This window comes from Stegastes partitus, unplaced genomic scaffold (genome assembly GCF_000690725.1).
Source record: "Stegastes partitus isolate 25-593 unplaced genomic scaffold, Stegastes_partitus-1.0.2 Scaffold234, whole genome shotgun sequence".
NCBI classification, from domain to species: Eukaryota; Metazoa; Chordata; class Actinopteri; family Pomacentridae; genus Stegastes; species Stegastes partitus.
In genome coordinates, this window is record NW_007577965.1 from 363,633 (window position 1) to 381,685 (window position 18,053).

General features: G+C 43.6%; 1 protein-coding gene and 1 non-coding gene across 2 annotated transcripts; one reads left to right on the forward strand and one right to left on the reverse strand.

Moving 5' to 3' along the window:
- The first annotated feature begins 1,054 nt into the window (after window positions 1–1,054).
- Window positions 1,055–17,960, forward strand: LOC103357080 (junction-mediating and -regulatory protein-like). The gene is made up of 10 exons (XM_008281474.1): window positions 1,055–2,319; window positions 6,467–6,640; window positions 12,045–12,195; window positions 12,829–12,998; window positions 13,099–13,264; window positions 13,445–13,614; window positions 13,982–14,065; window positions 14,154–14,249; window positions 14,336–14,882; window positions 14,987–17,960. Exons 1-10 carry the CDS (start codon window positions 1,516–1,518, stop codon window positions 15,292–15,294), a joined length of 2,670 nt encoding a protein of 889 aa, XP_008279696.1. The 5' UTR covers window positions 1,055–1,515; the 3' UTR covers window positions 15,295–17,960.
- trnaq-cug (transfer RNA glutamine (anticodon CUG)) lies at window positions 9,146–9,217 on the reverse strand. Its single transcript has one exon. It is a non-coding gene; the product is annotated as a tRNA-Gln (tRNA).
- Window positions 17,961–18,053: the final 93 nt, after the last annotated feature.

The window sequence follows — 18,053 nt, forward strand, 5'->3', positions numbered from 1 at the left end:
GTTTTCGGGTTCTTGTTTGTTTTGTTTGCATATTGCTTGGTTAGTGATCATTGGCTGTACACTACTTTTCACGGTGCATTGTATATAGTGCACTATGTGGAGTATACGGAGTGATTTTGGACACAGCCCTTGTCTCACACACTTAGTTGCAGCTGTATTGGCCACTATGGGTTATGTCTGTCAATCACAGACACAGAGAGACTCTTCTTCCTGAAAGAGGCGGAGCCACTCTGCATTTAAAGCTACAGACACTGAAGCAATCATTTAGAAGAGGGCTAAAACCAGGGAGAATACAGGCATGGTGAAATTATCATTGCAAGCATCTTTGCAGTATTGTGAATTTAAAAAAACTGAAAAGACACATTCTGGGAGCATTTGAGACTTTCACTGATGTGCTGAAAGGGGGAACAATATGGGACCTTTAATTGTTTACTAATATTTCAGTTTTTAAAAAATAATCATTTATTTACTTCAATTTTGGAAAAAACAAAGCTGCACTGGTACGGTTTGTTCTTGATGCTGCAGCTACAGACCTACTTGCAGAAAACATCCCACACTGGTCCACCCTGAACGTCAGCACGTCCCTACGTGTTCTGCTGAAGCTGAGGTGTTGCCTTCAAGTACTTTCAAAACAGAACCTTCTGGATCTACTCTTTGCCTTATTTTGCTCGAATGCAGCTTGATTGTGGCCGAAGCCTACTTCCATTAGGATCAGTTTAAATATATAACACCAGTAAAAGGATAGGTGTCATGTTAATTGAGATTTGGTAGTTGCTCAGAATGGCAAAATGGCAAAATGCTAGTGACAGTTAAATCATAGCAACTTCTAATGCAGGGACAAGCTCGAAAGGAGTGTGTTTTCTTTTCAGATAAGCATGCAGTTTAATGTTTTCACAATAAAAGCTACCGACTCGTCCTCGTATTTGATTTTTTTTTTTGTCGTTTTTTATGGAATTCCGACATTCCTGGCAGCCCGTGAAGGCAGCATCATTTTGCGTCTGAGGTCTTGTTGGGCGAACGGAGAAGAAAACATGGTCATGTTGTGAGTTTGGAGACGATGCTAACCTTTCTGACAACACGACGGGACAAAGCCCTTCGTCACGCCGCCGTGTGGCATCAGTCTGCGGTGTCTGGAGGATGCGCGGAGCCGCTGTGGCCCGCTGCGACTTCATGATCAGCCGGGAGGTCTGGAGGCGACACAGCGAGAGTAACGGCTGAACACAACTCGGCCGCCCGTTCGGAGCCTCGGTGGGTCGGAGGGCTAATGACGAAGCTAGCGGCTGCAGGAGGCTGGGACGGGCAGCCAGACATCCGAGCTGGAAGCAGGTGGGCCAGAGATGGGAAATGACACCGCACTGCTCCAAATCCATCCGCTTGAGCGAAGGAGGAGAGTCCCTGAGGCGAAATATCCCGGGAGAGAAACCCGTTTGGTTGTATTAACGCTGTAACCGTTTTTTTTTCCTGCCGCATCCACACAGCGCCGAGTTGCTTTTCGTTTTTCATCACTTTGCAGAAATGTCCTTCACAATGGAGGATAATTTGGAGTCGGGCTGGGTAGCTGTTCGCCCCAATGCGTTTGAGGAGAAGGAGAAGCATAAATTTGTGTTTATCGTCGCCTGGAATGAGGTGGAGGGTAAATTTGCCATTACGTGTCACAACAGGACGGTTCAGAGGAGAAGCTTCGGTAGAGACCCTCCGCTGGAGACGACCAGTCTGGATGGGGACAAAACAAAATGGCCCGAAAGTCCGGTCAGGGATAAAGTGTCCAGGAGCCCTAGCAAAGCAACCGCCGAGGCTAAAGGATGCAGCCCCAAAACCAAGATAACACCGAAACCGAGCCCCGTCAAAATACAAACCGTGCTTAAACCCGCGGCGTCCCCCGTCAGCCCGGACACCGACAGAGAGGAGCTGTCTCCGTCCCTGGACTGCCTGGACCTGGAGGAGCTGGACAGCCTGAGCCGGGAGGACTGCAGCTGGGCCGGACTCTTCTCCTTCCAGGACCTCCGGGCGATCCACCAGCAGCTCTGCTCGGTCAACTCGGTCCTGGAGCCCTGCCTGCCGGTGTTTCCCGAGGAACCGGCCGGGATGTGGACGGTGCTGTTCGGCCCGGCGGAAGTGTCCGAGACGGAGATGGACGAGCTGTGCTACAGATTGCAGGTGTACCTGGGTCATGCGCTCGACACCTGCGGATGGAAGATCCTGTCGCAGGTTCTGTTCACGGAAAACGACGACCCGGATGAGTACTACGAGAGCCTGAGCGAGCTGAGGCAGTCCGGGTATGAGGAGGCGCTCAGCCGGGCGACAAAACATCTGCAAGAGGTGAGAGATTTACTGATCCTTCACAGTCCCTCGCTGACTTACCAACATCTTATATACTTTATGCATAGTCTGCACATCTGGAATAGCACAACAGAGCTGTACTGACCGAATCAAATGGACTTCCTTTAGGCTGTGCCATGTACCTAAATGGCAGCGATTAAGTGTGATTCCCGAGCCATTAATCTGAGGTATATGAATATTTAATAGATATACTTAACATGAGGTAATCCATTTAAGTACAAAGTAATGCAGTTTACTTACACAGATAAAGTAAACAAACATGGTTGAACCGTGACACTGCACTGATGACCTTTAGAAGTCACACAACCACAACAGAAGCACATGGGAAGCATCACTTTAATTGCATGTTTTGTTATCTGGGAATTTTTTTTTTGTCTTCACACAAGATCTTTGGTAAACTGAGCGTAGATGTGTGGCCCATCTTGTTCATGCATAATGTATCATCAATGGCAAAAAACGAGCAGCTGCCTAGTCAGCAATCAGCACTGAGATTTTATTCAACGCAGTGCAGATTAACATCAATGTGTGCACCTCTGTGAGGGAAATCAAACCATAAAACCCAAGCTGGTTGCGTGCATGATCTAAAGAAGTGAATTCTGTGAGAAAAAGAGGCCACAAACACGTATTCATCCGGTAACTTTGCACTGATGACAGCCATGTTTCATTCATTCCTCCAAAAGAAGTTTCTTGAAAACACGGTGGACCAACCCGTTCCACTGGCCAGCCATTGAGGGAAGATTTTGTAAAACTGGGTTGCAGTTGTAAGCTCGTCCTCTGTGGAATATCATACCCTCAGCATGGCTGCTGTCTGCTGCTTACACAGCTGAGCGAGTCAAGTGCGCGCACACAAACACGGTTCAAGCACTTCTTTCCTTTTAGAATCAGCTTGTTGAAATAATGTGCAAAGTCATCTTCTGTGTCTGCTGCCATGACTTTACCTCCCGTTAGCATTTAATTGGTCCCCTTATTGAGAGTCTAGTCACCAAATCTTCATCATAACTGTAGCATCTCATGTTATACATCAGATGTCTATGTCTCTTTTGTTCCTTTTACATATAGTTATGTTGTCCTGTTGGGAGAATATAGACCTGGAAATACACCAAGTTTCATCAGATGCAGACACTGCTTTTGGCAATTTTATTTATCACATGAGAGCTGTTTATTTAGGATTATTTTATACATCACTCGAAAAGATGTTATGAAGTTATAATACACATTTTCTATGAGATGCTTCTGCATGTATATAATGTAATCCAACACTTGCACCAAATTTAAATGGCGTATCCCTGACGCAGACTCTGAGACGTGCTCCAGACAGCACACACTCCAGGCCTCCTTGTCTTACACATCAGCAGCAGCTAGTGATTGATTAACTGCTCTTAATATAAACAGACATCCTATTGATGCTCATTGGCTCTCACGTTGTCCTACTAATCAATGGTGTTAGATTAATGCATCCTTGACTAGTGGAGCCGGAGAGTGCAAGAAGTCCTCTGAGAGTCCAGGCGAGACGGACCTTTAATGGAAGAGTTTTCAATTATTTCCATTGCAGCATTACTCGCTGCCTTGACGGTGGATGGTACCCGCTCTGAGTGTTACCTTTATTTATGGAAGCAATATCTTTCAAATACATGTGGCATTGGCCAAGAAAAGGACAATCATTTCATCCAATACGCACATATTCACTAGGAATGCTGTACCGTGACTTATAACTGCTTCAAGAAATAAAACCCCAATAACTAAACAGTAAAATTACTAGAAATTTTCAGTTTGAATGGTCGGTTTACATCCATTTTTTATATTAAGATAAACAATTTTCAAAAGAGTAGAAGCTGGCTTTAAAGGTGGATTTCTGGTTTCTGTGTTGATGTGAGTTTGAGTAGCTTTCTGTGTACGCAGAGTGAAGGATTATGGGAATTCATCCAATGCAGAGGCGACAGAGACATGCGATCCTCCAACCCCTTTGCAGTGAGGCTGCATGTCCGTTGAATGCTGCTTGGTTGAAAAGTCGCCTCGAGCTGGAAGAGTTAAGGGGTTCTTTAAGCACTCCATTTGAATCCTGATGCTACAGGTCTAGTAGCAACGATGCCCGACATCAATCCAACAGTTTTTATCACTCACTTTCACTGTTTTACACTTCAGTGTGACTTCTGTCTTTCCAGCAGCAGCAGCAGGGACAAAAGTGAACAGACTAGCAACAGAACAAAAAGGAACAAGAGTAGCTTACATTTCGGGTTCTTTCAGATATTTTTGACACTGTGCCCAAGAGGCAGCAGACACCTACAACAGATACAAGTGCAGTTGCATGTTTTTGCCTCGAGATTACACTGTTATTGCTACAGCAGTACTGTAAGGACAGCAAGGTCGCAGTCGGATTTTCCATCTGTGTGTACGCTCGCTGTCATTGCAAAAGTAAGTTAAAATGCTTTTATACTGATGTGTTTACATGATTCAATGGCCAAGGCGTTTCCTCTCTGCTCTGCTTCTGGCAATGAAAAGCGGCCGTGAGTAACAGAGACGAACAACCCACATGTCATTCCACCCAGTCAGTCCCACACCCACTCCCATTCGCACAGAATCACACACACTCAGAATAAAAAAGACAGAAAACCAGACACAGGAAGCGTTGACTTGCTGCCCTTCCTGAGCAAAAAACACCAAACAGCAGAGTCATCGCTCTCACAGAATATGCGCCAGGCAGCCAGATCTAATTTGCTCCAATTGGTTCAATAAATGTTTGCCGGTTTGGGATTTCCAGTTTGCTTCCACATCTGGACTGAGCGGCAGGACCCAGCCCATGCCTCATGTTGTGAAAACAGCAGTGAAGTGAGATGCATTTTCTATTGATTAGTAGATCGTTAGTGACGACACAATGTAGCAGGAAATTATTCACAGTGACCCTCTGTCCAGATAAATGTAGTTTTAATGTGGCTTATTTCCCTATCCTGGACATAGTTGTCATAATGATGTAAAATGTGTGTTGTGTGATGTTGCTGCAGAGAATTTACCATCAGCTTCTAAACTGCAGAAATAGAATCTATCTCATTTTCTTTAGCACACTGTTTCTACAGCTCATGTAAATGAAAGAAGATGTCTGAATCAGAAATAAATCTGGACTAACTGTCCATAATTTGCACTTGCATAATCACAAGGGATGTGACGTTTGTGGTGTAATCACACATCAGAGGTCAGGGGTCGCACTGATGCAGCTGACTGCAGGCAAACAGTGACATTTCTCCAACTAGGCTCAAATGTATTTTCACTATCTTGATTGTATTGAACTTAAATATATGTTGCTTAAAATGTAAAAGTGTTATTTTGCTATCACCAATTGCTCCAGACCTGTGACCTTGAATAAAAATCAGATGCAGACGTTTAAAGTAAAAGGTTTGAGAACGGCTGCTTTAAGATGCATCCGTCCCGAGCATGTCGGAAGAGCTGCTGATCTTAATCATCTCTTTATCACAGTCTGAGCTCTTCCGTCTGCAGCGATAGAGCTCTGTAGTTAATTCAAAAACAGTTGCTGTCGGATTTCACACGTACACACACACATGCACACACACTGGCCTATTGATCCTCCCACTCCATTTGAGGGCTAAGTTAATGGCTATTTTAGTGTTTGCTGGTAGCCTACAGGATTGTTCAGTCTGGCAAAAATGTGTGTGTTTATTGATCCTATTCCCAGCAGCAGAAATGACTCTGCTCACTCAGTTGTGCACTGAGAGACTGCACTCAGATAGACTCCTATTATTTACAGTTACACAGAGCATCCTTACACTCTCACAGTGACATGCAGGTTTTTACTTAGCGGTATGTGACACTAAAAGATTTGCCTTCAAGTGAGTTCTTCTCACTTTTGTAGACTTATGATTAGAGTTGGAAAACATGTGCCATGATATCATCAGATTGTATCACAGCCACAGAATGAACTCTGCAGTTTTTCCATTGAATAAATATAGATTTTTTCAGTCATGCTTTATTTTTGTTTTTGTTTTTTTCTTTCTCTACTCCATTTGATATGGACAATTGCAAATCCCTATTATCAAGGTCTCACCTTGTTTCGATATTCTGAAAAATGTTTGTATGGACAATAATAAAAGTAACTTCTTGTGTTTATGTGATGCAGCTGCTGGAGAAGCACAAGGCCATGGACAGCATGGTGGAGCTGCTGGAGCTATATGAGGAAGAAGACCAGGCCTATGGAGGTCTGCTGGAGGCCTCCACACAGCTATACCAGTACCTTCTGCAGCCCTTCAGAGACATGAGGGAACTAGCAATGCTACGCAGGCAGCAGATCAAGGTAACAAAGACCTTTTTGATGGGAATTTGTCACCTAAACAGAGTTTTGCAAAGACCTCTCTGGCATTTCCCCACCACTTTGAGTCACTAGGATCTACTGACAAGTGCATACACACACAAACACTGATGTCGATTTCAGTCGTGAAAACATTATGCACGTTACTCATCGCAACCAACTAGGAGAAAATTGCAAACAAAATACGACTAAAAAGTTAGTTAGGACCTATTATTGTAGGTCATGTGAACTCTGTGGGGTTTTTCTGACTGCAGGGCTTATTCAGATGCTGCCCAGAGAGCATCAACGGAGATTTCAGCATTGATTTTTAGCTGTAAACTGGGTGATAGTTGGTGAGACCTTTTTTTGCCCTCTTTTACACCAGCTAAAACGAGATTACGACATCAGAGTGTCTCAAAACACAAACTTGTTTGTTCATCATTTTGATAATTTGCTCAGTTACAGCTTAAAACAGACAGCACTGATTCATATAAAGGAGTTTTTATTTCAAATGCAGATATCATTTCTGTGTGTTTCATTTATAATATAAAATGTCACACATATTTGACTGTATAAGCTACATCCTGGCCAGTAGAAGCTTTCAGGACATTCTGATGAGAAAACTTGAAGTTGTGCAGACTGCAGTAACACATATGCACAAGTATTTAGGGGTTACAGCTAACACTACTCCCCAACAGCTGGGTAGCTTGGTAGCTTAGGATGGGGTTTAGCATTAACTGGGTCGTGGGCACATTCCCTGCTGGAGTCTTAGTGGGTGACTAATGCAAATCCTGGTGAAATGTGATCTAAATGTTAACATGTAATCAAACAGTTGGTGAAAAAATGCTCTCTTTTGAACCTGTTTTAAACGTGACCAATGTTTTCCCACCAATTCTAGGTGGGAAGCCTGCTACTATGCAGATGTGTTTTTCTGTATTTCTCTATGGGACTGATGTGGAGAGGTTTTAAAACACAATTGATGGTCACAGGAAATTCTCATGTGTCTTAAAATAGAGCCTGCTCCGTGTTTGTGTGTGTGCATCAGTGTGTTTGTGCATGTCTGACTGTGATGTATTATGTTAGTCAGTCACCTTTATTTATACGACACATTTAAAACAGCACAAGTTGACCCAGAGTGCTTTACATTTGAGACCAAGGATCAACAATGCAAGCCTCTATATACGACTGAAAGAAGTAAGAAAAACAAATGGTAGTCTCAGGGTGCTTTAAATGTTACAGTATTCTAGAGAGAAACCCACTCATTCCCACTGAAGAAGCACTTGAAGACAGTGAAGAGGGAAAACTCCCTTTTAACAGGAAGAAACCTGCAGCAGATCCAGGCTCAGGGAGGGCGGCCATCTGCCTCGACCGGTTGGCATGAGTGGAAAGAAAGAATTTGAGCAGTGAAAAACAGCAAACAAGATTACAGTAGACACTGGGCAGGTCGATGAGGCCTGTATCAGCAGATTAGAAACATGCATCTCTGGAGCCAGGGATATCTGGAGAATGGGAGACGAGCACGTCATTTGTAAGACATTATCTCTTATACACTGATAATATGCAATGCATTGGGAGGGGGTCGAAATGTATCTAATTGCAGAAGGAAAAGGGAGGCAGGCGAATGGATAAATGGTGGACAGGCTTTGTTCAATCGTTGCAGTGCTGAGGCACATTTATATTTAGCCCTGTGACTCATACACAGCACATCAGTAATAAGACGATTTCAGTATCACATTGCCACATGACATACATCAAAAAATACAACACAGTTTTCCCCAATTATCACTGGGAACACCATCCGCTCAGTCTTATCAATTTTCCACAATATCTAAAATACGTCTGGGACGTGGCACGTGGGGGTTGAGTGACGTGCTGTCAGCTGGAATGGCTCTCCAATTTCCTGCAGTCTCAGAGACATGAATAAATCATGTGTGTGTGGTCCTATAGGTTTACTGCAGGTACAGGTTGATGCTGACACATTGGGATCAGCAGGTATGCAGCAGAAATGGAAAGATGGAGAGCAAAGTTAAAAGCTCTTCAGTTTAGGTGTGACTGAATAAATGTACTCAACAGGAGGTTCTCTGGGAAGAAGAGAACCTCCTGTGTCAACAAGAGACAGTAATGTCAGCAGAGTGTTATGTATTTTATTAATCCGAATAAAATCTTTTTACAATAGAGTGGAATAACTCATGTGTAGAATTGGTGTGAAATGTCAAATACGGATCAGTAAGACAGATCTCATCCCTCAAAAAAGTCAGTTTCTCTTACAAACTTGAAATTAGGATCAGCTTTGATCCACTTTGTAAACAGTGGGTCAGAGTTGACAGTCATGTTTGCTTTTACTCTCAAATCACTTCTTCACCACAGTTGTTTTTTCCACAGCAGACTCTCTTCCGTTCTGCCTCTCTGCGGTTTCACTGTTTTTTTCTGCAGTTGGCTCACAAACATGTCAGCACCAGGAAGCCCTGAGAGGTTTTTCCAGAAAGGAGGAGAAAAATAGTGCAAAAATGCAGGTCCCACCGAGATTTGAACTCGGATCGCTGGATTCAGAGTCCAGAGTGCTAACCATTACACCATGGAACCTCTTAGCGGCAGGGGGAGGTGAAGGGGAGGGTTAACCTCATACTTCCGGGTCTATTTATAGCCTGCAGCTTCTGTAGCTCGAACACAGCGTGGCTTTGCCTTTTACTGATTATGGCTTTGGTTTATTCTTTCATATTTTATCATTTGCCATTATTTCTATCTTTGAAATGTTCCAGTGTGGTTGAATAATGTCTCACAAACTCATTCTCAGTCCCACTCTGGAAATGGATTAAACTGGTTAACTTTGGATAGTACACAAGCTGTTGTACTTGATCGTGGTGTCTTTTATACATTCATACAATTTGTACATTTTAATATCCAGACAAGAATAACAAGGTTGACAAAATCATTTTCCACTCTCTGCATAATATTTATACAGAAAGCATGTTTTATTTACTCTGGGATTGCCAGAGACACTGTTTGTTTCTAAGGTTTTCTCTGAGATTTGTCAACAGTTTCTCATTTTGTCGGCGAGTTATCAAAAGATACGATCGCACAACTTGTGTGTTGCTCAGTGTGTAACTGAGTGGAAACCAGCAGTAGCCCTAATGAGAGTGTGTAGCCTGAATAAGAGGAATGTGAGTGTAGAGTACATGGCTAAGTACGTATTCATTTTAGTTTACCAAGTTCGTACACATTAGAATGAGTAGACTGTAAGAATTCTCAGTGTTTGCAGATTTTCATTATGCAACAGTAGTCTTTGGTTCCTCCTTGTTTCACTACAACCTTAAGGCACTGTCAAATGCTGTCTCTTTAGTCGATTGGTTTGGCCAAGTTTTCAGGTCACTGGAGTCAGACAAAGCAGGCAGCTTAATCTTACAACTCCTATCAGCTGTTCACATATTTGGAGCTACTACTTCTTTCCATTGCTCTTTGTTTTTTGTTTTTTTAACTCGGTGATGTTTTTTTCCCTTTGTTGTACAGACGTATTTGATATCAAAAATGCATCCTCAATACTAAATCCAATCCACCATTGTTAGTGAAAAGAATTAAGGAGAGAGGAAATGCCAGGAGGAATAAGATTACTGTAATATGTGAGCCTAGAAAAAAAGAGACTGTGGAGAAAAAGTAATAGTGTCAAATCAAACAAACTAGGAATGTAATTAAATCCAAAGAAAACAAGAAGTAAGTGAAATCTCCTTTAACAATCAGTGTTGTAAGTGTAGCTGAGTTTTGGCAGAGACAAACTGATTTCAATGTATATGGGACACATTTACAATCGTGACAATCCCACTTTTTCAACTGAGGCAGTAGTTGTTGGAGAGTAGCATCAGCCTGGCTTTTGTCTAAAATATTTCCTTATATCTTCCAAAGCCCAGAGAGTAAAACTAATATGTGTTTGATTTGTTCATTGTTAGCTGTTCGGTTTTTATGATCCACTAAGAGGTACAGGAGCACAAATGATCGAACGTACAGCCAGCTATTCTAAAATTAAACAAAGTAGAGGAATGCAACAAAAAAAAAAGATTACAGGAATGCGTGCTGGTGCCCAGACATCAGGAAATTGCAGTGGCAAATGATACTGGTGCACTGCTGAGTAGTGCAGTGTGAGTTGAGCTGCAGCAAGGTTACTTAGGGTCAGACGGGCACTGTGCAGCTCCCTAACCTTTACTGTTTGCTCTCCTGCTTGTCTGCTGCAGAGGTGCAGTTTGTTTTCATCTTGGACATTTGAGAGTTTTTTGGGTTTTTTTTTCCCCCCCAAGATTTTTAATCAGGCTTGCTTCATGTTGATCAGTTACTTAATTTCCAAGGATTGTCCAGCTGTGTCTCTTAACTGACTCCAAATGATTCTGCAGTGCAGTATTTACAAGATAAAGCAGGTAATGCTGGAATACTACAGGCTTTGATTGGCTGTTTAAGTATTTATATGTGCTGAAATAATCAGCTTTCGCCATTTCTTTATCTAGAGGAACAAAAACCATCGATAGACAGTTTCGATTCTTCACATCATTGATTCAGTATACTCGGCCTTGATGGTGAAAACACTTTTTTAAATCTCCTGGGTTTGTTGCCCCTGGGTTTGTTGATGACCATGTCACACTGACCCTAGTATTTGCAATAGATGTGGTTTGAAGAAAAAAAAGTGTTTGCACAGTTGTATGCATGTGCATTTGGCAATCAGACTGGTCAAACTACAACTGACTGAGAGGAGGAATTTCCATGACAATTGCCAGTGCTTCCATTTTCTGGGAGTGTAGCTCCCTCTCCAGGCCTGCTTTTGTGGTGAAACTATCGAGTTACAGTGTTTATTCATAACTTATCTTGTTACTCATAGCAGGCAGCAGGTAAACTGTACTGTCATGTAGACCACCACCTAAAAAATCCAAAGTTTTAAAAAGCCATTTCTATCTCTGTTTTTTATCACTATTGCTATTAATACAGTAACGTGTGATATAAGAAGTTCCAACTACCAACAATAACTTTGCATTTTATATGATAGAGACACAGTGCTATCTTCTAGGTATGCAGTTTTATGAGTGGCCAGTGAGGTTACATTAGCTGTATTGTGTACATAGGAACCCTTTTTTGTGCGTAAACAGTGTCACAGCTTATGTCAGTCAAGCATGTTATCTCTTTGCATTTATGTTTTTTTTTTTTGTCACTTCACAAAACCATTTGTACACCATGCAGATCCTTTTTTTCAAATATATGTTCTAAATGCCGGGTTTTACATATTTTAAAGACGATTTTATAAATTTCATGAAAAATCCGTTTTTCTACTAACTGTGTCTTTGTGCGCTTTATTTTTCACAGAATAAATCATTTCAATCTCCCACTGAGATGTGTCATTTTTAGTCTTGATGACCACAATATCCTCTCTCATCAGATTTCCATGGAGAATGACTACTTGGGCCCAAGGCGCATTGACGGTCTAAAAAAGGAGGACTCTGACTGGCAGAAGAAAGCTCAGGAGGCCGTCCTCAACATCCAGGAGTTTACAGTAAAATACTTTGAGATCACTGCCAGAGCCCAGAAAGGTACTATATGCCATCGCTGTCACCGCCAATGTCAAGTCAATAAAGCAGCAGAGGAGTGACTTTGAATAATCAAACACTGAACACGCACACATAGTAGTAGCATTGGCGTGCTATTGACCTGTGTGTGGTTTTGAATCCCAGGGCTAATGTGATTTGGTATTAATGAGGCACTGCAGACAGCCATGCTTTGACAGGAACAGGAGGAAACAAGGACAACCTATTGATCAAACAGCTCTGCCAGTAGATTGTGTCTGTGCAGGGTTACTCCACAATGTGCTCCTGCTTATCCAACTTTTTCCTCCAACACTGACTGCTCCATTTATTATCTGACACTTATCAGATCAAAAATCAAGTAAGCTAGTGGCTTCAAGTGCAAGACTGGAAGGAAAGTAGTTGTAGTATCCGAAAGTGGCCAATAGATGTCTCTCTCTGTGTTGTTGTAAGAAACCTTTACTCCTGTGAGATTTGAGTCATCACATTAAAGGAATAGTGGGAGATATGCCCACTCACTGTACCAGGGGAGAAAACTGAACGTGCTTGTGACTCACTCTCTCATGAGTTTCACTGTGTGGAGGTTTCACGCAGGCACTTGTAACATGTGCTTTGTTTGTGTGTGTGTGTGTGTGTGTGTAGGGGTATACGAGCGCATGAAAGTGGACCAGCGTAAGTTTGGTAAATCTTCGTGGACGGCGGCGGTGGGGCGCATGGAGAGACTGCGCTATTCTGTCGCCAAGGAAACCCTGCAGCTCCAGAGAGCCAGGGAGATCTGTCTGGAACAGAGAAAACACACGCTCAGAGACGAGGTGTGGCAGTGCTTTCAACATCACGTTAGGCAAATGTGCACACATGTAAACACGCGCGCGGTTTGTTTTGTGACTGTTGTGTTTTCATTCATCCCCTCAGATGCAGAGTCTGTGCAGCAGCGAGGATGCGATGGCCCTCTTAGACCACATGGAGACACAGTACTATGAGCTCCAGCTCCAGCTGTATGACATCCAGGCTGAGATACTACAGTGTGAAGAGCTGCTGCTCACTGCTCAGCTGGACAGCATTCGTAGACAGATGACAGGTATTTACTTCACACTACGTTTACAAACTCGTCTAAACTGTCGGCTGCACACGAGTCTGCAGCAAGACAGCCTGAATTATTCGGCAGTGCGTTAATGGTATGAAGTGTCTGTCAGGCGCATGAAAGTTGTGTTTTGATGTGTCCATGCAAAGCTATATATTTACGCATGTGTGCTTTCAGAGCATCAGGATGCGGTGGTGTACTATGACACCTTTGAAAGTGCAGACGATATTACAGAGGATGATACTGCGGAGAGAGAAGAGCTGCGCAGACTTCAGGTCAGCGCTCGACAGCTGGAGGCAAGAAGGGGGCGCATCACTGCCAAGCGCTCCTATCTGAGGAACAAGAGGGTGTGTGTCCTTTACTCTGTTTTGTTTTCTTTGTTGAAGTTTGTCTTTCATCATTCTGCATATCGATAGCGGTTGCAATTCAATGTGTAGACTTCAGTTTGTTTTTTGCACTTTGTTTGACTGAGCATATCCAAGCAGAAATCTTTCTGTTCCCCTTCAGTTTGTCTGCCATCTAAAACTCTCAATATTTACAACAAAAGTAAAAAGGCACATAGCAATAAATGGCCTCAAAATATTATAGGGTACATAGTACATTTTGTTATATGACACTGGCCTAGAAGTTTTTGTAGCAGCTGTAGTCTTTTGTTTGTGTAAAGCATGATTCTGTGTGGATCAGTTTGTTCATGTTTCTCCCTCCATTCTCCAGGAGATCTGTGTTTCCAACCACACCCAGAAACAGCAGAGACGCCAAACCATCCACAAGGACTCTATACCTCACCACATGTTACAGGTATGAGCTGTGTTCATCATCATATTACTTTATGCATGTAAAACGTTGTCAGTAACTCTCTTCGCTTCTAAACCTCCAAATTTTCCAGCTCAAAAATGAAGACGAGGAAGATGAGGAAAGGAAGAACAGCAGAGTAAGTCAGGAGAGGCAGAGAACTCTGGACAGACTACGCACTTTCAAACAGGTACGTGCCCTCCCGTTAAATAGAAGTATCTCAACATATTCATTTATTTTACTTATCGATCTATTTATCTTTCTTTGATTCTCCAGCGGTACCCAGGTCAGGTGATCCTGAAGTCCACTCGGCTACGCGTGGCTCACACCAGAAGGAGAGAGCGAGGAAGAAGCATGGAAATGAGCAGCGTGAGTGAGAGGGAGGAGCGCGTGGACTCTGTCTGCGTCCAGACGCAGGGCCAGCCCATGTGCCTGAGCACCAGCGTGCAGACGGACCCCAGCCCCAGCTCCACCCTCACCACTCAGCCCGTCACGGCCCTCACAGCGTCACTCCCTCCGCTGCCCGTGCCCAGTCCTGCAGACTCCTCCTGCTCTCCCTGCTCCCTGTCCTCGCTGCTGGCGTCCCCTATCTCCCCTCGTCCGCCGCCTCCCCCTCCGCCTCCGCCGCCAACAAAGGAGGACTTGTCACCTTCTGGGAGTCCGGGCCGCCACGGGCAGAAGGCCGAGGGGAAGAGTGCAGCAGAGGAGCTCACTCTGTCTCCACTCGGCCCATTCATCCCTCGCTTCTTTGACAGCAGCCAACTGGTGAGCGCTCGGAAAAAGCTGAAGAAGACTCCAGAGTTCGACTCCCACAGCAGACGAGGTACTGAGGCCGTTAAGTGCCATGATAGTTTTTCAGGGCTTGTTACATTAGCTAATTACAAAATCCAATAACGGTGTGTTTTTCTCTCATCCTTCTGCATACAGTGAGCTCACCCATGGACGAGGTTCTTGCCTCCCTAAAGAGAGGCAGTTTCCACCTGAAGAAGGTCGACCAGCGCGCCCTGGCTGCTAATAAGGGTGACGAAGACCCCAACAGCATCCTGGCTCAGATTCGCAAGGGGGTCAAACTTAGGCGCGTCCCCTGTAAAGAGAGAAAAGACCAGGGAGAGCTCCCGCCCTCCACCGACCCCCTGACCAGGAGCATCCACGAGGCGCTGCGACGCATCAAGGAGGCCTCGCCAGAGTCTGACTCCGATGATGACGGGATGGCCTGCCCTGACTGGGAAAGCTAGGGTCCAAGGCTCAATAAACAACACACACAGATGACTGAAGTCTCTGGCACTGCACACACTGTACTGTACTGCAGAGTGCTGCGCTGTACTATAAACACACTCCAACACATGCAGTTACTCACTCATTCAAGCACGCACAGCCCAGTCACACATGTACCGAGTGACTATGCCAAGGCCAGAGTCATACTGATTATCACCAAATGCTCCAAAGGTCTATGGTCAATCTGTTCATTTGTTTTTCACACCACATTTTCCATCATGAAGGATATTACTAGTGTTTTTGTTTTTTTTTTATTTCTACTGTCTGTCACTGTGGTTTCATTCCTGTAATCAGACTATACTGATGCCATGTTTGTTTTTTTTTTATTATCACTTGTACTGTCGTAAAGCTCTGCACATAACAGCCACTTGTTTGTGGAATTGAAAACTGTAAGAAGTTCTCAGAGCTGTGTGATCTTTCCACTCACCTCAGAGCGTTACACAAAATGTATGGTTGTTAATTTGGGGTCATGTGGAAGATTGAAAAACCAACTGAAGATGGCACAACGATTCCAACAGGGATCACTGAAGTTACCGTCCAGATTGTAAAACATCCCACCACCAGACATCACCTCTCTGCTTTTTTTCCTATCAACCAGCGTGCTCTGCCTGAGCCTCACTACGTTGCCCGTCTGGTTTTGTCTTGTCTCCTGTGGGTGTGGTAGTGTCAGAAAGTATATGGACCACTGCTTGTCTAATCAGACACTGCACAAATACTTTAAATCCGTTAGTCTGTGACACCAGCTTTCTGCCCTTCCCCCGCTCTTGTCCTCTTCTGGCCCAACTCTCACCCTCTCTCAGGGCGAGGGAATATGTATTGGCCCATCTGTTCGACCACAGCATATGGCCTGGCTGGTGGGAGATATAGAGGGTACAGTAGGTTTATGATTATTTGCCACATCCAACAACATCTCTAATCTGAAGCTGGTCACCTAGAGTAGGAGAGGATTAGGCGAGGGGTCATCGGCGGTTTCTTTAGCGAGGTGGAGGTCATGGTTAGTGTCAGTATACTTTGTGAAGTGTGGGAAGATCTGGTTGGTGATTCCCGAACTTTGTATGTGGGATGGTCACGGCAGAGCCGCGAAACCGGTCACGCTTGTTTGAATGATGGATGGTTTGTGGGAGGTTAGATTCTCTCAGCGCTGTGGGGAGTCAATGTGGGCCGTGGAGCCGGCGGTCGTGATTGATGTGGTTTCTTCTGCCATCTTTTTCACTTTCTCCACTGCATCTTTTCTAATTTCTTTCTCTGCACTCGGTGGGCAGAAGCACACAGTAGGAGGTCTGTTACTCACAGTGCTGGAAGTGAAAACATGCACACATGGGCTCGCACACTAAATTCACAGCCATCATGTGCAGAGACATTTTACAGGCAAAGTGAGACCTCTCACAGCCTCGTTTAACATGTTTTTTTTTTTTCAGAGATGGTTTCAGCACTTTCATGATACAAATTCTGAATCACTTTATCTGTACAGTAACAGTTTTGTTGTTTAATCACTGACGAAGCATACAGTTTATCTGTAGTAGATGAGTAAGTTTAAGAGCACTGAATAACTTGTGGAATTGGACCTAAGTGATGAGAGGAGCTGAGCAGGAATTCACACTCACGTAACATGAAGCGAAAAGATGTGGATTCATAAACGAAGTTCTAAAGGAGAGCTTCAGCATGCACTGTCTTAAACAGCTTTTGATGCAAAGATTTGAGCTTTTCTCTCGTGATCGCATTGAGAGCCATTCACAGATTAACCACGAGGGAGACACTAATGCAGAAAGAAAAGGCACAGATGTATATGTCACAACTTGAAAATAACTCAGTGCTTAAGAGGGTTTATTGTTTTCCTGGCAGAGCAAACCTGAAGCACTGGTACATGTCTTCTACAACTGTCAGCACAATGTTCTTCCATGGTACCCTCATCACGTACGTAGCATGAGACAGATCTAACCCTGACCCGACCCTTAACTTAAATCTTACTCCAGAACTCACATGACTTAATGCCACTATAACTGACCAGAAGACGATAGTGCTAAGGTTTTATGTTGCTCCTCCAAAAAAACGGCCAGTACGCTCAAAGCATTTGGAAAAGCGGGCTCAGGAGGTGACGCCTTTGAGCCAACTATCTCTCACCTGACTGACCTGACCGACTGTCATGTGTTTTGCACTTACCTTGAACTATAAATAAACCTTAACACAGCTTGTTTGTCAGCGAACTGTAATTTTTGCATTGCTTTGTTTGTGTCCTGTTTTATTCTCCAAAGCATTTCCAGCCAAATCGTTTTGTGATGCTTCTGAACATGTCCTCTAACCCGACCTGTTATCCACACAGGCTGACTATATGACCCTCTCTCTGGATACCAGTCAGTCACTTTAAAAGTGCAATATCAAAATAGAGAAATACAAAAAAAAAGGGATGAATCAGCTTCAGGGGTGATAATGAATTCAGACTGATTGCCTAAAACAATGGACTAACTAAACATTGCAGTTTTTACACCGTAGTGTATTGACAAACTGTTCCAAGAATACCTTTTTGCCTTTTGTCCTACCATTTTCATTTATTCAACTTGTTTTTTTTTGTTTTTTTTTATTATTTACAACCTTGCCCTTGCATTTGAATAAAACCTTGTGAAGCAAATGCTGAGATTGTCTGCTGATTAATTTAGCTAATAGTGCGTGTTTAGAAAACAAAACAAAAACAACAACAACAGAACAAAAGCGATTTGCACAC

Coding starts and splice junctions, on each gene's coding strand:
- LOC103357080 (XM_008281474.1), top strand. CDS start 1,516: ATGTCCTTCACAATGGAGGATAATTTGGAGTCGGGCTGGGTAGCTGTT. Junction 2,320..6,466: donor CGACAAAACATCTGCAAGAG/GTGAGAGATTTA, acceptor TATGTGATGCAG/CTGCTGGAGAAGCACAAGGC. Junction 14,066..14,153: donor TACCTCACCACATGTTACAG/GTATGAGCTGTG, acceptor CAAATTTTCCAG/CTCAAAAATGAAGACGAGGA.